Source organism: Saccopteryx leptura, chromosome X (assembly GCF_036850995.1).
Source record: "Saccopteryx leptura isolate mSacLep1 chromosome X, mSacLep1_pri_phased_curated, whole genome shotgun sequence".
Lineage (NCBI taxonomy): Eukaryota > Metazoa > Chordata > Mammalia > Chiroptera > Emballonuridae > Saccopteryx > Saccopteryx leptura.
Genome location: NC_089516.1, coordinates 101,686,592 through 101,705,635, shown reverse-complemented (window position 1 = coordinate 101,705,635; position 19,044 = coordinate 101,686,592). Strand labels below are relative to the sequence as shown.

The window sequence follows — 19,044 nt, the reverse complement described above, 5'->3', positions numbered from 1 at the left end:
GTTTAGCCACTGTGTCACCAAAAGTCAGGATAAATTAATCATTAAATTTTAGTGTATGGACAGAGTGGCTTTCTAAATATATTTCTAGTTTGTGTGTGTGTGTGTGTGTGTGTGTGTGTGTGTGTGTGTGTGTGTGTGTGTGTGTGTAACAGAGACAGAGAGAGACAGACAGGGACAGATAGACAGGAAGGGAGAGAGATGAGAAGCATCAATTCTTCGTTGTGGCACCTTAGTTGTTCATTGATTGCTTTCTCATGTGCCTTGACTGGGGGGCTCCAGCAGAGTGAGAGACCCCTTGCTCAAGCCTGCAACCTTGAGCTTCAAGCCAGTGACCTTTGGGCTCAAGCCAGTGACCATGAGGTCATGTGTATGATCCCATGCTCAAGCCAGTAGTGACCCCATGCTCAAGCCAGATGAACCTGTGCTCAAGCCAGGGACCTCGGGGTTTCAAACCTGGGTTCTCTGTGTCCCAGTCCAATGCTCTATCCAATGCACCACCACTTAGTCAGGCAATATATTTCTAATCCTTTAGAATACCTTCATCTAACAAATCAATCACTCTCAGTGCTGTACTTATCTTGTGCTATAACTACACAAACAAATCACAATATGGCTTTAATGGTAAGCCATTTTTCTTTGATAAATTTCTCAATAGCTTCTACTATGAGGTTAAAATCCAGTCTAATATCTTTTTTAAGTCTCTCATTTCTTCTTTTTTTTTTAAATTTATAATTTCTTAACTCTTGGTAGTACTCATGCTTCCATTTTAACTTCAATTGCAGGGTTCTTTTACTTTGCAAATAGAAATTGTCCAGTAAAGCTGGATTCATTGTAACATTTGGGAAACACTTAGATATTCTGAACCACGTCCTTACCTTCTTTTCCAAGAAAAAGGAAAAACCTAGTCATTTTTTGTGGAAATGTTTGCGGTAAATAAAGGAATTAGCACAAAGATAAGTTCTGTGATTCACCAGCCATAGTAATGGTCCAACATTGCTATCTAAACTTCCTGGTAATTGTAGTTTCTCATTTCTTCTTGATTTATTCCTTGCTTTCTTTTCTTTTCTTTTGTTTTCTTTTCTTTCATTTTTCTTTTTTTTCTGTTTTTTTCTCTCTCCAGGAATTCTCTTGCCATGTCAGCTATTTCTTTGTCATTCTTGTCTCTGGATAAGCTAAAATATTTATCATAGGCCTAGGAAGTTTTTATTAAGTTTATATTACCTGCTCCTAAGGAATAAAATGGGTGGTGTGCTATAGGGAATATTTGGGTATTAATAGTGTTTTGAGTTCTAATATTTGTCCTAACATTAACAAGTTACATAAGCTTGGGCTACTCGCTCTCCCTCCTTGTGTTTCAGTCCCCTCACTTGAAAAGTAATGATCACAATAACAGTAAATATATAATAAGCATATTGTGTGTGTCAGACACTGCACTAAGAACTTCATATAAATTAACTTATGCAATCCTTACCATATTTCTATAAGGCAAGTGCTATTATCCCCATGTTATAGATAAAAAATCTGAGGCTCAGAGAGGTTAAGAAGCTTGTCCAAAGTTATATATTTTACAACCCAAGCCTTTCTGACTCTCTGACCTGCAATATATAGGGAATGTATTACTTTTTAAGGTCCTTTAATTCCATGATCTAGACTCTACAAACTACTGTTCTTGTCTCTCTGCATGGGTATTTAAATATCTATTGGAATTAGACTGAGAAATCACATTTAATCAATAGGTTCCACTTAAACTAGGATTTGGTAATTTCAGAAATTCCTTAGCTTTGACAATTATATTAAACACATTGGTCTCTCAACTTTGTATGTTTGAGATTCTAAGCTCAGAGCACATAGTTGGTGCTTAATAAATATTTGTTGAATAAACAATAATAAAAGTCTTTTCAAGCAAACATGTAATTGCAAAAAACTTGTATTTTTGTGAAGGAGACATTTATTCTTTTACTTAAATCTACATAAAACTCTTCCCTTTTGGAAGAAAACAATCAGACATTTCTGATTTCAGGGGCCAACTTGTGATTTGTCCTTCCAAACTCAGAATTGCCTGAGTTTGAAGGAACAAATCACTTCAACCTGGTGTGTATTTCAGCTGCCTAAACACTGAGCAATTACTTAAATCTGTAGGCAGAAAATTTAAAATGCCTTTACTTGGTTTATTTCTATATCCACAGAGCACTTGCTTAATTCTTTCAGATGTAAAAAAGTGATGGTATCTACAAACTGAGATAATAAAAGTATCTATCTCATAGAACTACAGAGAACTAAATGGCACAATCTGCATGGACATTTAGCTCTATGCCCAGATCAGAGTTGACACCTAATATGGTAACTGCTATTATTGTCATTGTTGTTGCTGCTGCTGTTATTGATTTCATGATAGAGGATGATTAATTTGCTAGGTTGTTAGTTGGCTCATTCCAATTTCCCAATCAAACCATTCTTGTTAATGTCCATCACTATTTTCAAAAAAGACAAAGCCTACTAGAGTACTTTTTAGATGTTTCATGTTTTATTTTTCTTTACTGAAGTGGTTCTGTATTTTTCTTTAAGTTTGGAAAGTCTCTATCAAATGAAGAAAACCTTATCATATGCAGACACCCTCAACATAAGATGGGTGCTGTTCTAGTTAAAGCCTAGGAAGGGAGGCCCAAAATTCTTGTCCAGGTGGCCTTCCCCTACTTTGTCAATCCATCCTCCACCTCCTAAGTCAATTTCCACTGTCTTAGTGGCTGAAATTGTGATTGACTTGGACTGGAAGGGAGATTAGCATTTAACATTTCCAGAGATCTTTACCTTTGAAATCCTTGGGGTTTTTTGCCCCACTCCCAGCACTCCATTGTCTTAAAATTGTTAAAGGTATTTATAACACTGGAATCCCAAGATCTTGGGTTTTATCCTATTCTGTGGTATAGAATTACCAAAAGTTCTTAATTCACAGAGGTTTAAAGATCCTGAAAATATAGGACATCAGTTATTAAATAAAATATTAGCTTTTCTCCTCACTCTTTCCCTTACCTTATTGCATATATGCAATTGTCTATTGGGAGTCATTTTTCCTTGACCCCAACTCTTGTTTCACATTTTAAGATGGTGATACTGTCTTCCTCCTCACTTCCCCCATTCGACCACTCACACTAAACATTTTGTTAGTCATTTGTAATTCACTGCTCTGAACAATAAGCTATTGGTTGACCCAACTTACAGCTTTTGTAGCATCCTCAACTCAAATGCACATACTCAGATATTAACCTGCAGAATAAAACTTAGTGCTTGTCTCCAACCCCATCGTAGCACTTCTTACTCCTCTCTGGACCCACGTTCTGATGCTTTTCCATATTCCAATTAGTATAAATGAGACTCTCTCCTTCTCTTATTTATCTTTTAAACACCCTCTTTCCTCACTGATGAGTTTAGAACAGTATCTTCATCCCCATCTATTAATACCTCCCTAGGCTTAAATCCTACTAGTTCCTAGTTGTGTGACCCTAGGTAAGTAATTTAACATCTTCGTGGCTTTGGAATAAAGAATCAAATATATAGTGTTTCAAACCAGTCCTGGCATATAGTAATTGTCAATAAGTATTAGCAAACATCATTATCATCTATCTTCATCACCCATAGATTACAATTTGATTTTTATGCCATTTAATTATATTCATTCTTATTATCCCTCTTTTCCAACTATATTGAAGCCAGATTGTTCTAAGGTAGACACCCGTTTATGACAGGGTTTTCATTTCTTTATTATAAGACTCAGCTATTCAGATGGTATAAAGAAATCAAGCATTATCAGGACTCAAGGAAAAATAGATATCATCCAAGATGACACAGTCAGTAAGCAAAAAAGTCTCCTAATTTTGAGTAAAAGATTGATTTTCAGTTAACCTATAGTGTGGTACAAGAATATTAAACCAGCCAATTGTTCAACTGTTTGGCCTCATCATTAATTACAGTGTGATGAGTACTTCTGGGTTCTTGGCATTGCATTACATGCTTTATCAACAGTTTCTCCTTGACCTAACCAAGCACTTAATGATCAAATGAAAACATTGGCATCTATCTTAAAGTGGCTAGAGAGAAACACACAATTCACTATTTCTTCCTTTTCTTCCCAAGACAAATCAGTTTGTCAGCTATCTTCATTCTGATTTTGATGCTCCCTCCTAATAGCCAATATCAAGCCATGATCATAAGTAGTTGCCAAAGCAGCAACATGGTTGAACTTATAATTTAGATAAATCACTCTGATTCCAGCATAGAAATGATTTAGAGGAGGGAAAGAAAGGCAGGGAAGCTCATGAACTATGAGAAAAAGAAAAGGGCAAGAGAACTAGTGAATTCAATGGGGTCTAAGGACAGCCTCCTGGAAATAAGAGTGAGAGAGCCAGAAGGATATGGCAATATTCCTGTTTAAGGTTTTGTAAGTATAGCCTGACCAGTAGTGGCACAGTGGATAAAGCGTAGACCCAAAATAATGAAATTGCAGGTTGAAATGCTGAGGTTGCTGACTTTAAGTGTGGGCCTGTCAGCACAGGGTTGCTGGCTTGAGCGAGAGATCGCTCACATGATCTCAAGGTCATTAGCTTGAGCCCAATGGTTGCTGGCATGAAAAGTCCAAGGTCACTGGGTTGAAAAAAGAGACACTGGCATAGCCCTAGTCAAGGCATGTAGGAGAAGCAATCAATGCACACCTAAAGTGAAAGCAAGTACAAGATGATGCTTCTCACCCTCTCTCTCCCTTTCTGTCCTCTCTCAAGCTCTCTCTCTCTCTCTCTCTCTCTCTCTCTCTGAAAACAAAAAAAGGGGTTTATAAATATAAATCTGATGTTAATGAGGTCACAGTCAAGGATTTAATCCACACTTAAGAAGGTTATTATGATATTTTTTGCATCTATTCCTATTTCTACTGTTGCTGCTACTAGAAAAGGCTGTATCATTTATGGAGCCTTACTTTCTTCTTACTCTCTGCAGATGGATGGATGATCTCACTTAATGTTCACCCTATACAACCCTATGAGATAAGTTTTAGTATCTTCATTTTATAACTTAGGAAATAGAAACTGGGAAATAGTAAATAGCTTGTCGAAACTTGCACAGTGAGTCAGTCAGATGTTAAGCTAAAAAAATGCATTAGTTTGACTCCACAGCCCATTCTCTTAATTACCATTTCATGTTCTGTTATATTTAGCATTTTACATCAATGCTAAGTACACATGTGATACTTACCAGAGTCTACATTTTTATCTACTATGTTAAGCTACCTCCTAAAATACAGGGGAGAGCAAAAGCAGGTTTACCGTTGTGAATATGCAAAACACAGAATTTATTCTTGTATTATTATTTATTAAACACTGTATTATTGCATGAACAACTGTAAATCTACTTTTACCTACCCTTGTATTTCTCATCTCTAATCTCCTGCTCACTTAGTACATATGTCCCTTGTAAGGCCATTTAGTTTGTCCCTGGACATAGTACATTTGATTATTTTGGCATAACTAAACAAGACAGTTCTGTTTTCTGACTCAGTTACAATTTGGTCATATAGCTAGAGTGGAGTTGGACTAAAATTACTTAGGATTGGAGTTTATCATCTGCTGAATATTTGAGATACAGTTACTAATTCTAGGCCCCTATCTAGAGATTGTCTTGGTATATATTAATGCACCTGATATAAAAATACTTAGATATCATATTGTCCAATACTACCTACTATACATTTACTTTTGTTGAGACACATGTTCTTTAGGGCTCAGGAATGGAGATGAACAATGTCACCATTATATGCAGTAACTTTATAGAGAGATTCACAGTGCTTTCTTTTACATGATTTCCCTCTCAAAATTGCACACTAAATTAAAAAAATAATCATGTCAACTCAGTCCCTTTCTAAGTACACAGAATGTAACTAGGGCTAGATGGATTACAAATCTCAATAGGAATTTATTTTTTTGTTCTTCAGCTAATGTGTGACTTTTCCCAAAATATTCATGGTCATTTAATTTTAAATAGAGCTGAAACATGTTCTGGGTGTGGAGCCAGTGAGGTCACTGTATTATAGTCCAGTGATAATGAGGCCACAGTTATAGGGCTTAATTCCTGGAAAGGCCAGATAACTCTTGCTGCAACATTAAATTTAAGCAGCTGTTTCACAGTATGCACCATTGGTTTCAAGAGGGACTGGACAGGAAAAGGAGACAGGTGGTTTAACACAAGCTCATTACTGTGGTTGGAAAAAACAACTTAAAGCACAATCTCTGCTAATGGTGGTTGATTGAGTGGCATCATCTTTCTTTACAAGGGATAGCAAACAACTCAGTGCATTTAAGAGAACAAAAACAATTTTCCATTGTTCCATAGATATTGTTCTTCAGAAATGCTAATGTACTTCCAATCTCCTTCATCACACATTTATTTAGTGCTTCACAGCAGTGTTTTAATGTATGGCCCAAAATTGATCTGATGAGGAAGCAAATACTTTTTGGGTATGTAGTCCTAAGCAAAGAATCACTTTTGTTAGCACAATGGATGCTACTTCTGCTCTTGCCCATAGTTTCTTAAACAAAGAAAAAAAAGTCAGAGGTTTTATTATCAATACTATCCCTGAGTTCTATGCTGTACACTGCTTTCTCGGGTTCTTTAAACAAGCTGCTATGCACCAAGTTCTTTGAGAAACAAGCTTCAAAACTATTCAACTTCAATACAGGAACTTCATGTTAGAGAAAGAAGAAGAGGGCTCTTTATTGAGTGGAAAAGTCTGAAAAATACCTTACATATTCACTTTCTCAAGCCTTAGAACTAAAGCTAATTTAAAGGAACAGGGATTAAGGGCTTGCAAAAATAAATGTTTGCAATCATTGATGGATTGATCATTTTATCATTCCATATAATTATACTACTGAGCAAAGATCCAGATGTTTGACAAAATTCCTCTGGCTAAATATATATCTTTATGCATAGGAAAACAATGATTTCAAGAGACACTTCCATTGTCCTTTTCTGACAAATTTAGCTGCATGGCTGGTCTAATAAACAGAAATGCTATATTTAACAAAGATACTTGGCATAATACAGACATAGGTTATATTGGTAAATGGATTTTTCAGGATAGCCTTTTATTTTGTCATATCATTTCTTGTTAGAATTTCTTTTTTTAAACATTTTTCCTTTTGAAAATCAGTGTGGGGATGAGTTTTTATTCTACGAAATAAATGAATACAGCTGTGTTGGCAAGGTCGTGGAGAAACAGGCCCTCTTTACCTTGTTGGTTGGGAGTGTTAAAAATGAAGGGCATGGAGCCCTGGCCGGTTGGTTCAGTGGTAGAGCGTCGGCCTGGCATGTAGGAGTCCTGGATTCGATTCCCAGTCAGGACACACAGGAGAAGCACCCATCTGCTTCTCCACCCCTCCCCCTCTCCTTCCTCTCTATCTCTCTCTTCCCCTCCCGCAGCCAAGGCTCCACTGGAGCAAAGTTGGCCCAGGTGCTGAGAATGGCTCTGTGGCCTCTGCCTCAGGTGCTAAAATGGCTCTGGTTGCAACAGAGCAACACCCCAGATGGGCAGAGCATCGCCCCCTGGTGGGCATGCCAGGTGGATCCCGGTCAGGCGCATGTGGGAGTCTGTCTGACTGCCTCCCCGTTTCCAACTTCAGAAAAAAAAAATAAAAAAAGGGGCAACTTGGTAATAAAAATACACATATCCTTTCATGTAATAATTCCAGTTTCAGGAATTTATTTCAATAATAAATTTGCATATGTATGAAATAGCTTATTTGTAAAGATCTTCATGGAAGCCTTGTTTATAGTAGCAAAATATTTGAAACAAACCAAATATCTATCAGTGAGGTCCTGATTAAATAAATTATGGTACATTCAAATGACAAAACATATCTGTTAAAAAGAATAAGGTACTTATATAGAACCTTTAAGACATAAGCACATAACCAAAAAGGAGATAGTTTGTTACCACTTGCATTAAAAACATATTCACCATACACAGAGAGAAATGTACCATATATGATCAAATGCAAAAGGATTTTTTCCTAAATTTTTTCCTCAGTAAAAAATAATTGCCTTATATTCAAATCTTTATAAAATTTCTCATGTAATGTGATAATTCTACATATTCATTTATTTTTAACCATAAAGTTCTATTTGGGAAATACTCATTAGTTTGAAATATTCTCAATCAATGCTAGCTTTGGATGTTCATAAAGAGTACCTGTCAGAATTGAAATAAAAGGATGTAAATAAGTTATTTCTAAAGGTGTGACCTCATAACAGCACATGTTAGATGTCATAGATAAGTTTTTAAAGATCACTTTCAAAATTAATGCTGTGAAAACGGATTGCATTACCCAAAGAAAGGGCAGTTGAACCATCAAAAACAATATCAATACAATTGAATAAAACAAATTAAAAATATAAAAGCCTATAAGTTCATAAAGATATATATTTTTGTGTGTGACAGAGACAGAGAGAGATACAGAGAGACAGAGAGACTGGAAGGGAGAGAGATGAAAAGCATCAAGTTGGATGAGCTCGCACTCAAGCCAGCGACCTTGAGTTTCAAACGTGGGTCCTCTGCATCCCAGTCTGATGCTTTATCCACTGTGCCATCACCTGGTCAGGCTAAAGATATTTTTAAATAAAAAAAAATCTTCTCCCACTAAAAAAAAATCAAAATACCTCTCATTGGACAATTTGGAAGTAATTTGAGTACCAACTCTTTACACTGAAAATTAACAATGAAAAATTAAACATTTACCCTGGCCAGTTGGCTCAGTGTTAGAGCATCAGCCCAGCATGTGGTTGTCCCAGGTTCAATTCCTGGTCAGGGCACACAGGAAGTTGCCCATCTGCTTCTCTATCCCTATTCTTCTCTCTTCTCTCTCTCTCTCTCTCTCTCTCTCTCTCTCTTCCTCTCCTGCAGCCATGGCCCAACTGGAACAAGGTGGCCCCAGGCCCTGAAGATGGCCCAATGGCCTCAGCCTCAGGCACTAAGAAAAACTAGGTTGCTGAGCAACAGATCAATACCTCAGATGGGCAAAGCATTACCCCCTGGTGGGCTTGCCAGGTGTATTCTGGTAGGGACAAATGCAGAAGTCTGTTTCTGCCTCCTCTCTTCTCACCGAATAAAAAAATAAAAAAATAAACATTTATCTTGATTTCCCTGTTTGAACTATATTTCAGGGTAAACAAATACTTCTAGCTGATGAGGTCAAGTTCTTTATGACAAAAGTATCCTAGATAGTACAGAAAGCATGATAGTTTTTATTTAAAATTTTTTATGGAATTTATTGGGGTGACATTGGTTAATAAAATTATATGGGTTTCAAGTGTATTATTTCATAATACATCACCTGTATATCGTATTGTGTGTTCACCACCCCAAGTCAAGTCTGTTTCCATCCCCATTTATCTGCCCTTCATACTCTTCTACCTCTCCATTCCTTTTCACTCTTGTAATCCCCATATTGTTGTCTGTGTCTTTGAGGTGTTTTTCTTAATTCTTTTACATTTTTTATCCATTAAAAAAACTATTTTGTAATTTTTAACAAAATAAATGACTTGGGTAATAACAACCAATAGATGAAACCATGAAATGAAAGGCTGATCAGGAACTTTGCATTGGAGGAGACAATTACTTATTAAATTTTCTGATCAATCTATTCAGCCCAAAAATATGGGACGATCAGACACTGTGTGCTTCCTGATATAATATAGTATGAAACACATAGTACCACCTATGAAGAAATCTTGCCAAAAGTTGAACCTGAACCTTATTATGCTTCTCGACTTACCTTCCGTTTATAAGAAATATAGAGACCAGAGGAGCAAGTTAATTAAACTAATAGACAAATCCAGAATGTGGTACATTTTACAACATAATGACTAGTTTCTTCAACTCAATGGTAGTAGAAAAAGAAGGGACACTGCTTTAGAGTACAGAGACATAAGTGACACAAACACATGTAATGTGTGGATTTCTTTGGATACTGATGTGAACAAATCAATTATAGACTTAGTTCTTCTGGTCTTCTCTTTTTTTTTAATTATAATTTTATTTTTTTAATGGAGTGACATCAATAAATCAGGACACATATATTCAAAGATAACATGTCCAGGTTATCTTGTTGTTCAATTATGTTGCATACCCATCACCCAAAGTCAGATTGTCCTCTGTCACCTTCTATCTAGTTTTATTTGTGGTCTTTTCAATATGCATCAATCAAATACTTGCTGAGTATTTTACTCGATGACAGACACTGTTGTAGGCCCTAGAGATATATTCACTGAAGTGAATGAAACCTACAGTGTGAAGCAAGAGTTCATTTGGATTCCTTCAAATGAAACTTCCCATAATGACCACTTGTTAAATCCTACAACTTCTCAAGTGACTGTTTAAATGCACGCTCCTCTAAGAATTTTTTTTTATCATATTTCAACCTGGCTCAAGATGATTTATCCTTTTTCTCTGTCCCCAGAGTTATTAGTAATTACATTACTAATTGTACTCTGCTCTATATAATAGTAGCTGTGAGTGTACATTTCTCCCCTAATAATAATTAGTATTTACTCAGCAGTTCACTGTGTGCCATATACTGTGCTAAGCACTTTAAATACCTTCTCTCATTCATTTCTCACTCTCTTAGGAGGTGTGTGCATGGTCTACTATGAATGAGAAAAGTGATTTTTTTTTTTTTTACAGAGACAGAGCGAGAGTCAGAGAGAGGGATAGATAGGGACAGAGAGAGATGAGAAGCATCAATCATCAGTTTTTCGTTGCAACACCTTAGTTGTTCATTGATTGCTTTCTCATATGTGCCTTGACCGTGGGCGTTTAGCAGACTGAGTAACCGTTTGCTCAAGCCAGCGACCTTGGGTCCAAGCTGATGAGCCTTGCTCACTCCAGATGAGCCCGCGCTCAAGCTGGTGACCTTGGGGTCTCGAACCTGGGTCCTCTGCATCCCAGTCTGATGCTCTATCCACTGCGCCACCACCTGGTCAGGTGAGAAAGCTGATGTTTAAGGAAATTAATTAATTTATTCACAGCCTACTTTTAAAATAATTGTTCTAATATTATGTTGATGTTGTTGTTATTCACTGGGGTGACATGGTTCACTAAACCATACAGGTTTCAAGTGTACAATTCACTATAACACTATCTATACCCCACATCTTATGACCTTCACCCCAAACAAAGACTTTCTCCATCCCCATTTTACTCTCTCTGCCCTCCTCCCCTTACCTCTACCCCCTTTCCCTCTGGCTATTGCCACCCTGTTGTCTGTGTCCATTTGTTATGTATGTAAATTTTTTGGTTAATACCTTCACCTTCTTTCATCACGTTCCCTCTTCCCCCTATCCTCTGACACTTGTCAATCAGTTCCATGTGTCCATGCCTCTATTTCTATTTTATTTTATCACTCACAGTCTTCTGAGTTCAGAATTTGGGCTTTTTCTTTTTCTTTAAATTTTCCAAAAATTCTCTCTTTATTCCTCCATGATTGTCAAAGTTTCAAGCAATTTTAAAAGTCTAGACAAGCTAAGATATAAGTAGTATATACATGTCAGTGGAACTATAAGTTGTAGCATTCAGAAGGCCACAAGATAAAAAAGATCAATTAGGGCTAGCACATCCAGGCAGAGATCTGTGATGAAGATGACAATGAAGAATGTATAAAGAAAATATACGTGCATTAGGTACATACATTAAGAAAGGGCACCCTACTTATTTCTTGACACAACTTTTCTTTATTCCCTCTCAGGTGTTCAGAAAGAGAACGAGAGAAAGAGAGAGAGGATAGAGGTCACTGTGACTCCTAGAATCTGGTTCTTAACTACTATTACACATAACAAAAGTTAGCTGAACTTAAAAAAAAAGTGTTCTGTTAAACTGGATCCAAATCATCTCCTTTGAGTTGTTTCCTCAAAAGTACTTTTTATATTATAATAATGTTTATGAGAAAACAAATAAGAACCTGAAAGAGAAAAAAGGGTCTGTTTTTCAGAGCATTATCACTTAAGGAAAGGCCTTAACATGAATGAAAATATATTAATAAGAAATCTGTGAGTACAGCTGTCAACATCAGTAAATTCAGCCTTCTGTTACATAGCTACTGCTCATTCAGGAATTATACAGACTTGCCAATGATAACTGTTGACTGAACCTAAATATTTGATTTTGTTGTCTCACCCTACTCCATTTATTAAACAAGTTCTTTTATATAACTATTCTACAAAATGAAGATTATAAAAACTCACCAGATTTATTTCTGATAAACAAATGTTGTTGAGTTAATGATAATTCAGGAAGTACCATGCCTTTTTTTCTTTCCTGTTTTTTAAAACGTTACATACATCAGCTCAAAATATCTACATTTGATGACCAAATATAGAATACCTTTCACAGGAAACCTTGTGAAATAATGTCATTTTTGACCTTCCACTCACAGCTACAGCCTCAAGTGATTAGACATGCAATTGTGAACAGGATTTGTGAAGGATGGAGTCCAACACCTTGGCTCTAAGCCTGAATGTTGGGATGGCAGAAACCCATACTGGAAAAATTTAGTTTTCCAAGTAGACGAGACTGATTAATGGAGAGGTTCGTCACAAATCCAGCTCCCAAAATAAGCTGTTATGCTCCCTGAAGCTGAAAATTGAATACTGGGGATGACTATTTCTAGTACCAAATGATAACTGCCACAGGTTTGAATGTTACCATTATAATAGGTAAAAAGGAAGATTATAAAAAAACACAGACTTAATAAAAATAAAATAAAAATTCTATATATTGAGAGTAAAGGTTAGTTTGCCTAACTTAAGCCTATCATTCATGAAGAAAATCCACTGAGAATGTTTAAGTAAAAGAAAAATTAATTTAAGTGGTATTTTTATGGTCCACAGAGAATTAAGTCAATATTTTGATCACTCATTTAAAAACTTCAGAACAGAAAACAGATATTTAAAACCAAAAATTTACTAAGTTAAATAAGTAATTAAATTACAGTAACTAAATAGATTTAATAGATTTTATATTAAAAGCTATTTAAAATACATCTTGATTTATATTATGACCATTTTGGTTGTGTGTGTGTGTGTGTGTGTGTGTGTATGTGTATGTGTGAAAATGGACAGTGGAAGTTGAAGATAAGTGAAAAAGACAGATTTGTAGCACACAAAAATATACTCAAAGAAATACAGAAACAGCAAGTTGTATACACACACACACACACACACACACACATACATATATACATGTGTACATACATGAAAATACAGACACAGAGAAAAGGGAAAAAGGGAGAGCTAGAAAGAGAAACTTTCTCATTAGTTCAACAAATATTTATTGAGGCTAAAACAGATCCAGGGAGATAGAAGAAGTTGTGTAGGTCTTTGACCTTGGTCAAATAAACTATTGCTGTGGAATGAAACTGTAAAAAATTTTGGGTTCTTTTGGGGGGGCAGCTACTAAGTATAAAAACATATGCGAGACACTAAAAGACAAAGTGAGGAATAAAACAGACTTCCTACCTTCTAAGGACTTATTTAAAAATTGAATTGGGCTTATGAGTAAACTATCTGCTGGTTTCATTATTCTTTAAAATGATGAACTTACTGGAAATTTAAAACAGACTTTTCTGCAATAGCAAGCAGGATTTTTGTTTTAGTTTTTATTAAATTATAAAGGCTTACAAATGTATGCAGAAAAAGAAAACTTTCCTTTTGACCTATCAGAGTTCAGAAGCATAAATAACCAGGAGGGGAGAACTTTTTGATATGCAAAGTTGTTGGGTGGTCTAATTTTTGTTCTTGGAGAAATCAGTCTTGCTTCATTACTAGGTAACTGGGAGATATTTAAAACCATCACTTTATTTTTTCCTTTTTTAAATTTAGTGCTATTTTTGGCTTAGTTGGGTCTTAGTGGGAATGAATAATCAAAACAAAATTATAATATTTTCCACTCCCCATTCCCCAAAATACAACTCTAAAAAAATCCACTTCATAAATAGATAAATAAATAAATGGCTCCTGTATTTCAACCTACGACTAGAGCAGTGTTGTCCATTAGAAACATAATGTGAGCCATATTTTCAAATTTCTGAGAGCTTGTATATTTTAAAAGTTTAAAAGGAGAAATTAAACTTAATATATTTTAAGCACTATATATGTATATAATTTCAACATATAACCAATATAAAATTTATTGATATTTTGTACCCTCTTTTCATCCTAATTTTTAAAAATCAGGTCCATTTCAGGAGCTCAATATTCACATGATTACTGTATTGGATACCAAAGATCTGGAATGCTACTTCTGTATTAATCTATGTATCCTTTCTTACTGTTACCACCACCCAAGACTCACCCTGATTAAAATAAATCTGTTAACCAACTTACTTTCCAAACCTACTTTCTACATACTATTGTGTTTTTACAATCTGCCTTGTGGAGTTTACCTTTGGACATGAAAAATGGTAGTGAGGCTCGCATGTGAACATGAGAAGGTATGGCTTCCTTATTTAAGTGAAACAACCATTTCACCAGAGGTTAAGAAGGGAAACTCCAGGTGGGAAATAATGACTATAGAAGTCAGCCCTGCTGATGAATTGAGTAGGCTTATTTTCACATTCTCCTCACACTCTATGTGGCCCTCTGTTAAGCACTTATAGTGTGCTTTAAGTTCCTTGAGGGCTCACACCATCAATACCTATCTCTGTGTGTGCTGAAATATAAATTAATTTAAATAAGTAGTTCCTCATTTGCACTAGACATATTTCAAATGCTCTACAGCCACACATACTAGTGCCCACCATATAGAATAGCACAGATATAGTACACCTCTACCATCACAGAAAGTTCTACTGGATCACTGTTACAGAGAAATAGGCAGACATACTGTTTGATTAGTTAAGTGATGGGGGCCACTAGAGACCACAAAACACTTTTTTATGAATATGTGAGAATATTAATGATATCAAATGACAAAGAAAGAATAAAAAACACAAATAGGTATATATTTTAGCCTCCTAGAAATGCAGCACCATTATGTTTTCTACTGGAAGAAGGTTGGCTATACATTTTTCCCAAAGTTTTTGCCTGCCTCTCAGTCTTCTCATCTTGATTCTCTCTAGCCAAAATATAATGAATGCTTCCCTTATTGCTCAAGAAGATAACATTGCAAATTCAAAAGAAATGTTAGTGCAGGAGCTAGGGGAAAAATATATAAAATAAAAAAATTATGAAAAATAGTCAAGCTTATATATGATATATAATTTTCTGAACTTAAGAATTCAAGGAAAAAAAGTGAAGTGCTTGAAAAAATATATTCTTTTATCTAAAACATACTCTATTGGCTGTAGGGGATCACCATTTTGCAGGCACATTAGATGTAGCAGCTATTCCCTGTCTCATACAGGGGACCTCTGAGGTTCTATATTGGCTCCTGGAAAACAGTCATTGGTGCACCTAAATATCTTATTCCATTCTAAGGACAGCTATTAAGAACATTTCATTTCTCTTTAAATAAAAATTTTCTTTGTCTCAAATGCTGTTGCCCACTCTATCCCTCCCACTTAGTTTCACAGCAAAGCCTGAGGAGCATACTTAATTACAGCTGACTTGTAGAACTGGTAACTCCTTCCTTTAGTTCTGATGAATGACCTAGATGTGTGGTTCACATGCCTAACTAATCATCAGGATTATTAAAAGAACTTTTCCAAAGTTCAATTTTGTAGTCCCCACACCATACTTCTGAATCAAGTCTCTGACAGTGGGGCCTAGGAATCTTTAATTCTTAAGGAGTATAATAGGTGAAAACGATGCATGCCATCTCTTTTAGAGATTACTGATCAGTTCCCTCTTTACTCAGATAGTCAACTCTGCCCACATCTAGATCATTCAATAAGGACTTTCCCTACCCTCACTCTGTGGCTTTCCAGTTTGACAAGGAAATAGGTTCTTAAGCATAACATTCATACAGATGTGAGGGGACAGGGGAAAGGGGGGTTTTCACACAAACTAGAGTTTTTCAATAACCCTACTGCTTTTCTAGAGAAATTAGTTTGAAACTTCTAACTATATGAGGTCAAAATATCTCTAAAAAGTTCAATGTCTCCCAACAATAGTGAAGATTCCATCAGTATATGGTCCTTGGTTAATTAACAACTAACCAGAAAGGCAACCATTGAGGATGCAAACATGAATATAATCCAGGAAATACAAAACATAATTTACCAGAAATCCAACATGCTATTGAATTTCAATGTATATATTTGGTACGTATGTTTTGATAGTTTAAATAACAGTCACTTACCCTTGGCCAATTTTTTCAAATCTTGTGTATTTTTTCTTTGGGTCACCAACACTCACAATGCTTCCTGAGTAGGGGTGGAGGAGAGGGAGAGAGAAAAGTTAAAACTGATTGACTTTCCTTTACATAATTCTAAAAATTCAGATGCCAGAGTCAATGACAAAATATTAGAATAATATTTCTATATGATTTCTGTAATTTATACAGATAATGATACATTTTTATTGTAGTAACAAATAGCAATACTCCATGCTGTTTATATTTAAAATTGATGACATTTGGGAAACATAAAAGATTGGTCGGTCCTAAATCAACATTTACTAAAAATACCCATAAAATGATACTGTAGATTAGAAGATAAAAACATCCAAGAACTTGTACACACCATTAATAAAATCACTACCTTTTCTGAAGTGGAATGAAATTAAGTGCAGCACTACATTCAGTTATGCAGGACAAATAGCTATTAAGCAATTACTATGAACCTAGTACTGTGCTAGGGGCAATGGGGATGGGGATGGGAACAAAGTTTAATCATAAAGTAATGAGATTCATGCTTAAAAAATGCATCCTTAAACCTAAGATCCTTCAAGCACTCCTAACATCTTTAACAGCTTTACTGAGGTATGATTTTCATAGCAAAAAGTTTACCCATATAGAGTGTACAGCTCAATGGTTTTTAGTAGATTTTTAGAATTGTAAAAATTTACTAAATTTTATTATAATCTAATACTAGAACATTTTCATCATACAGCAAGAAACCTTGTACCTGTTATCAGTCACTTTTCATTCCCGCCCCTCGGTTTTCCAATGGATTCTTTAGCAACCACTAATCTACTTTTTGTTTCTATAGATTGCTCCAGACTTTGTAGAGTAAGGTTATAAGGTTAATTTATTATGTTTGAACCTAGAAAAATATTGGTTTTATTATTTCAAAATATCAAATCTACCACTCAGAATAAATCCACTGGAGGTGACATTTGACTCTTAATGCAATGCTCAGATAGGTGCAGAAAAATTCTGGGCCATATCATTATGGGAATAAGGTGTAGCTTCTCAAAGGAAGTACTTCGAAAGGGAGTCATTTATTTGAATGGCTCTGGCCCTCCATTATTTTTTGGAAGCAAACACATCAGTATCATTGCCTTTGAGTTATATTTTACTAACATAGCCTCTGTCCTAAAGAAGAGTAGAGTCAGCTAGTAAAACAAAATTTACACACATGAACTAATCAAGAGGTCTGTAGACTTCATCGTAATTGTCACTCTTAATCATCCTCTACTCTTCATGCCCAGGGCCACTGTCATTATTCAAGCCTTCAACATCTCTTTTCCAAGCAATTGTGTTAGTTATTATCTGCCTCTAAACTATACTTTCTCTAATTCCTCTTCTACAATGCCTTAAAATAGGGTAATTATATAATTCATAATCTGTGACTGTCCTGGGTTAACTGAAATGTATGGTCAACCTACTTCAGAGTGATTTTGATCCATTGCTCTTCATTCCTCAAAAGTTTCTCCTCACTACGGGATCAAGTTCCAATTTTTTAGTCTGGCATAAAAGCTCATTACTATCAAGCATCATCTATCTCCCACCTGACCAATCTAGCCCATACTGCTCTCTTCTCAATTCTTCCAACTTTATATCCTAGTGATATTTTCACTACCCAAGACTTCGGTTTTTGCAGATGATCCCATTTTACCTTTCCTATTTAAATCGTAAATTTCTATTTATAATTTACAAATATGATCAATTTACAAATAAAACCTCAAGTCACTCTCCTTTGTTAAGTCTTTTCTGATCCTTTTAATGAGACTCATGGGCTTGTTTTTGAGGGCAGAAACCTTGTCTTTTCATCCTTGTAACTATAGTGCTTAGAATAGTGGCTGCTACTGAACAAATATTTGTTGACTAAATGAATAAGACCAAGAAAATATGTACTGAAGTACTAAACTGTGTGCTACAGAAAATGTCTCACGATCATTTAGACAATGATCCATTTTCTGGGTTAGTGAACAACTTACTTTAGAGCCATTATACAGTATATCTTGAAAAATAATTAAATATTTCATTCATGGATTGTTCATCGGGTTCCTTTTTATCCCTTTTTTGGGGGGGCATTGTTGTTCGTATTTTGTAATAGGAGTCCATGTTTCAGTTAGGTTAAATTAAGATTTGCACAATATTTGAGTTGTATTATAACTCATTTTGCCCTGTATTTTCAATCTCAGTCAATGGTCTACTATCTGTCTACTCCGTAGCCTGAATCAGAAATCTTTGAGTCATTTTTGACTCATCTGACTTTCACTTCTCACATGACATTGTCCACTCAGTCCTGGCCTTGTATCAGTTTACCTTTTAGATACTATTTGAATCTGCCCCTTCCTCACAACTACTGTTCTAGTTGGGCTCTCATTTTTGTCTGGGTTATTTCAAAAGCCTCCTAACTGTACCCATTATTTCCAACCTCTGCCCACTTGAGTCTAGGCTTCACACCTCTATCAAGATGGTCTAAGTATAGACCTCATCATATGATTCTCAGGTTGAGGAGTCTTTGATGTATCCTCAACACCTACTGGGTAAAGCTCAAACTTTTTAGCATGGAATTTAAGGTTCTGCATGATCTGGTTCTTTCTTCATTATCCATCCCATCTCACTACTTCCCCACTAGAACCTTAGGCTTTGACCATAACAAATTAATGGTAGCTTATGAT

General features: G+C 35.6%; 1 protein-coding gene across 7 annotated transcripts in view; it reads right to left on the bottom strand.

The window, feature by feature from the left end:
• Positions 1-19,044, bottom strand: part of PAK3 (p21 (RAC1) activated kinase 3) — a 271,892-nt gene that overhangs the window by 37,798 nt on the left and 215,050 nt on the right. For all 7 annotated transcript variants that reach the window (XM_066356523.1, XM_066356530.1, XM_066356524.1 and 4 more), the window contains one exon: positions 16,334-16,397. In XM_066356523.1, the coding sequence (XP_066212620.1) occupies positions 16,334-16,397 (64 nt within the window). The remainder of the gene's footprint in view (positions 1-16,333; positions 16,398-19,044) is intronic.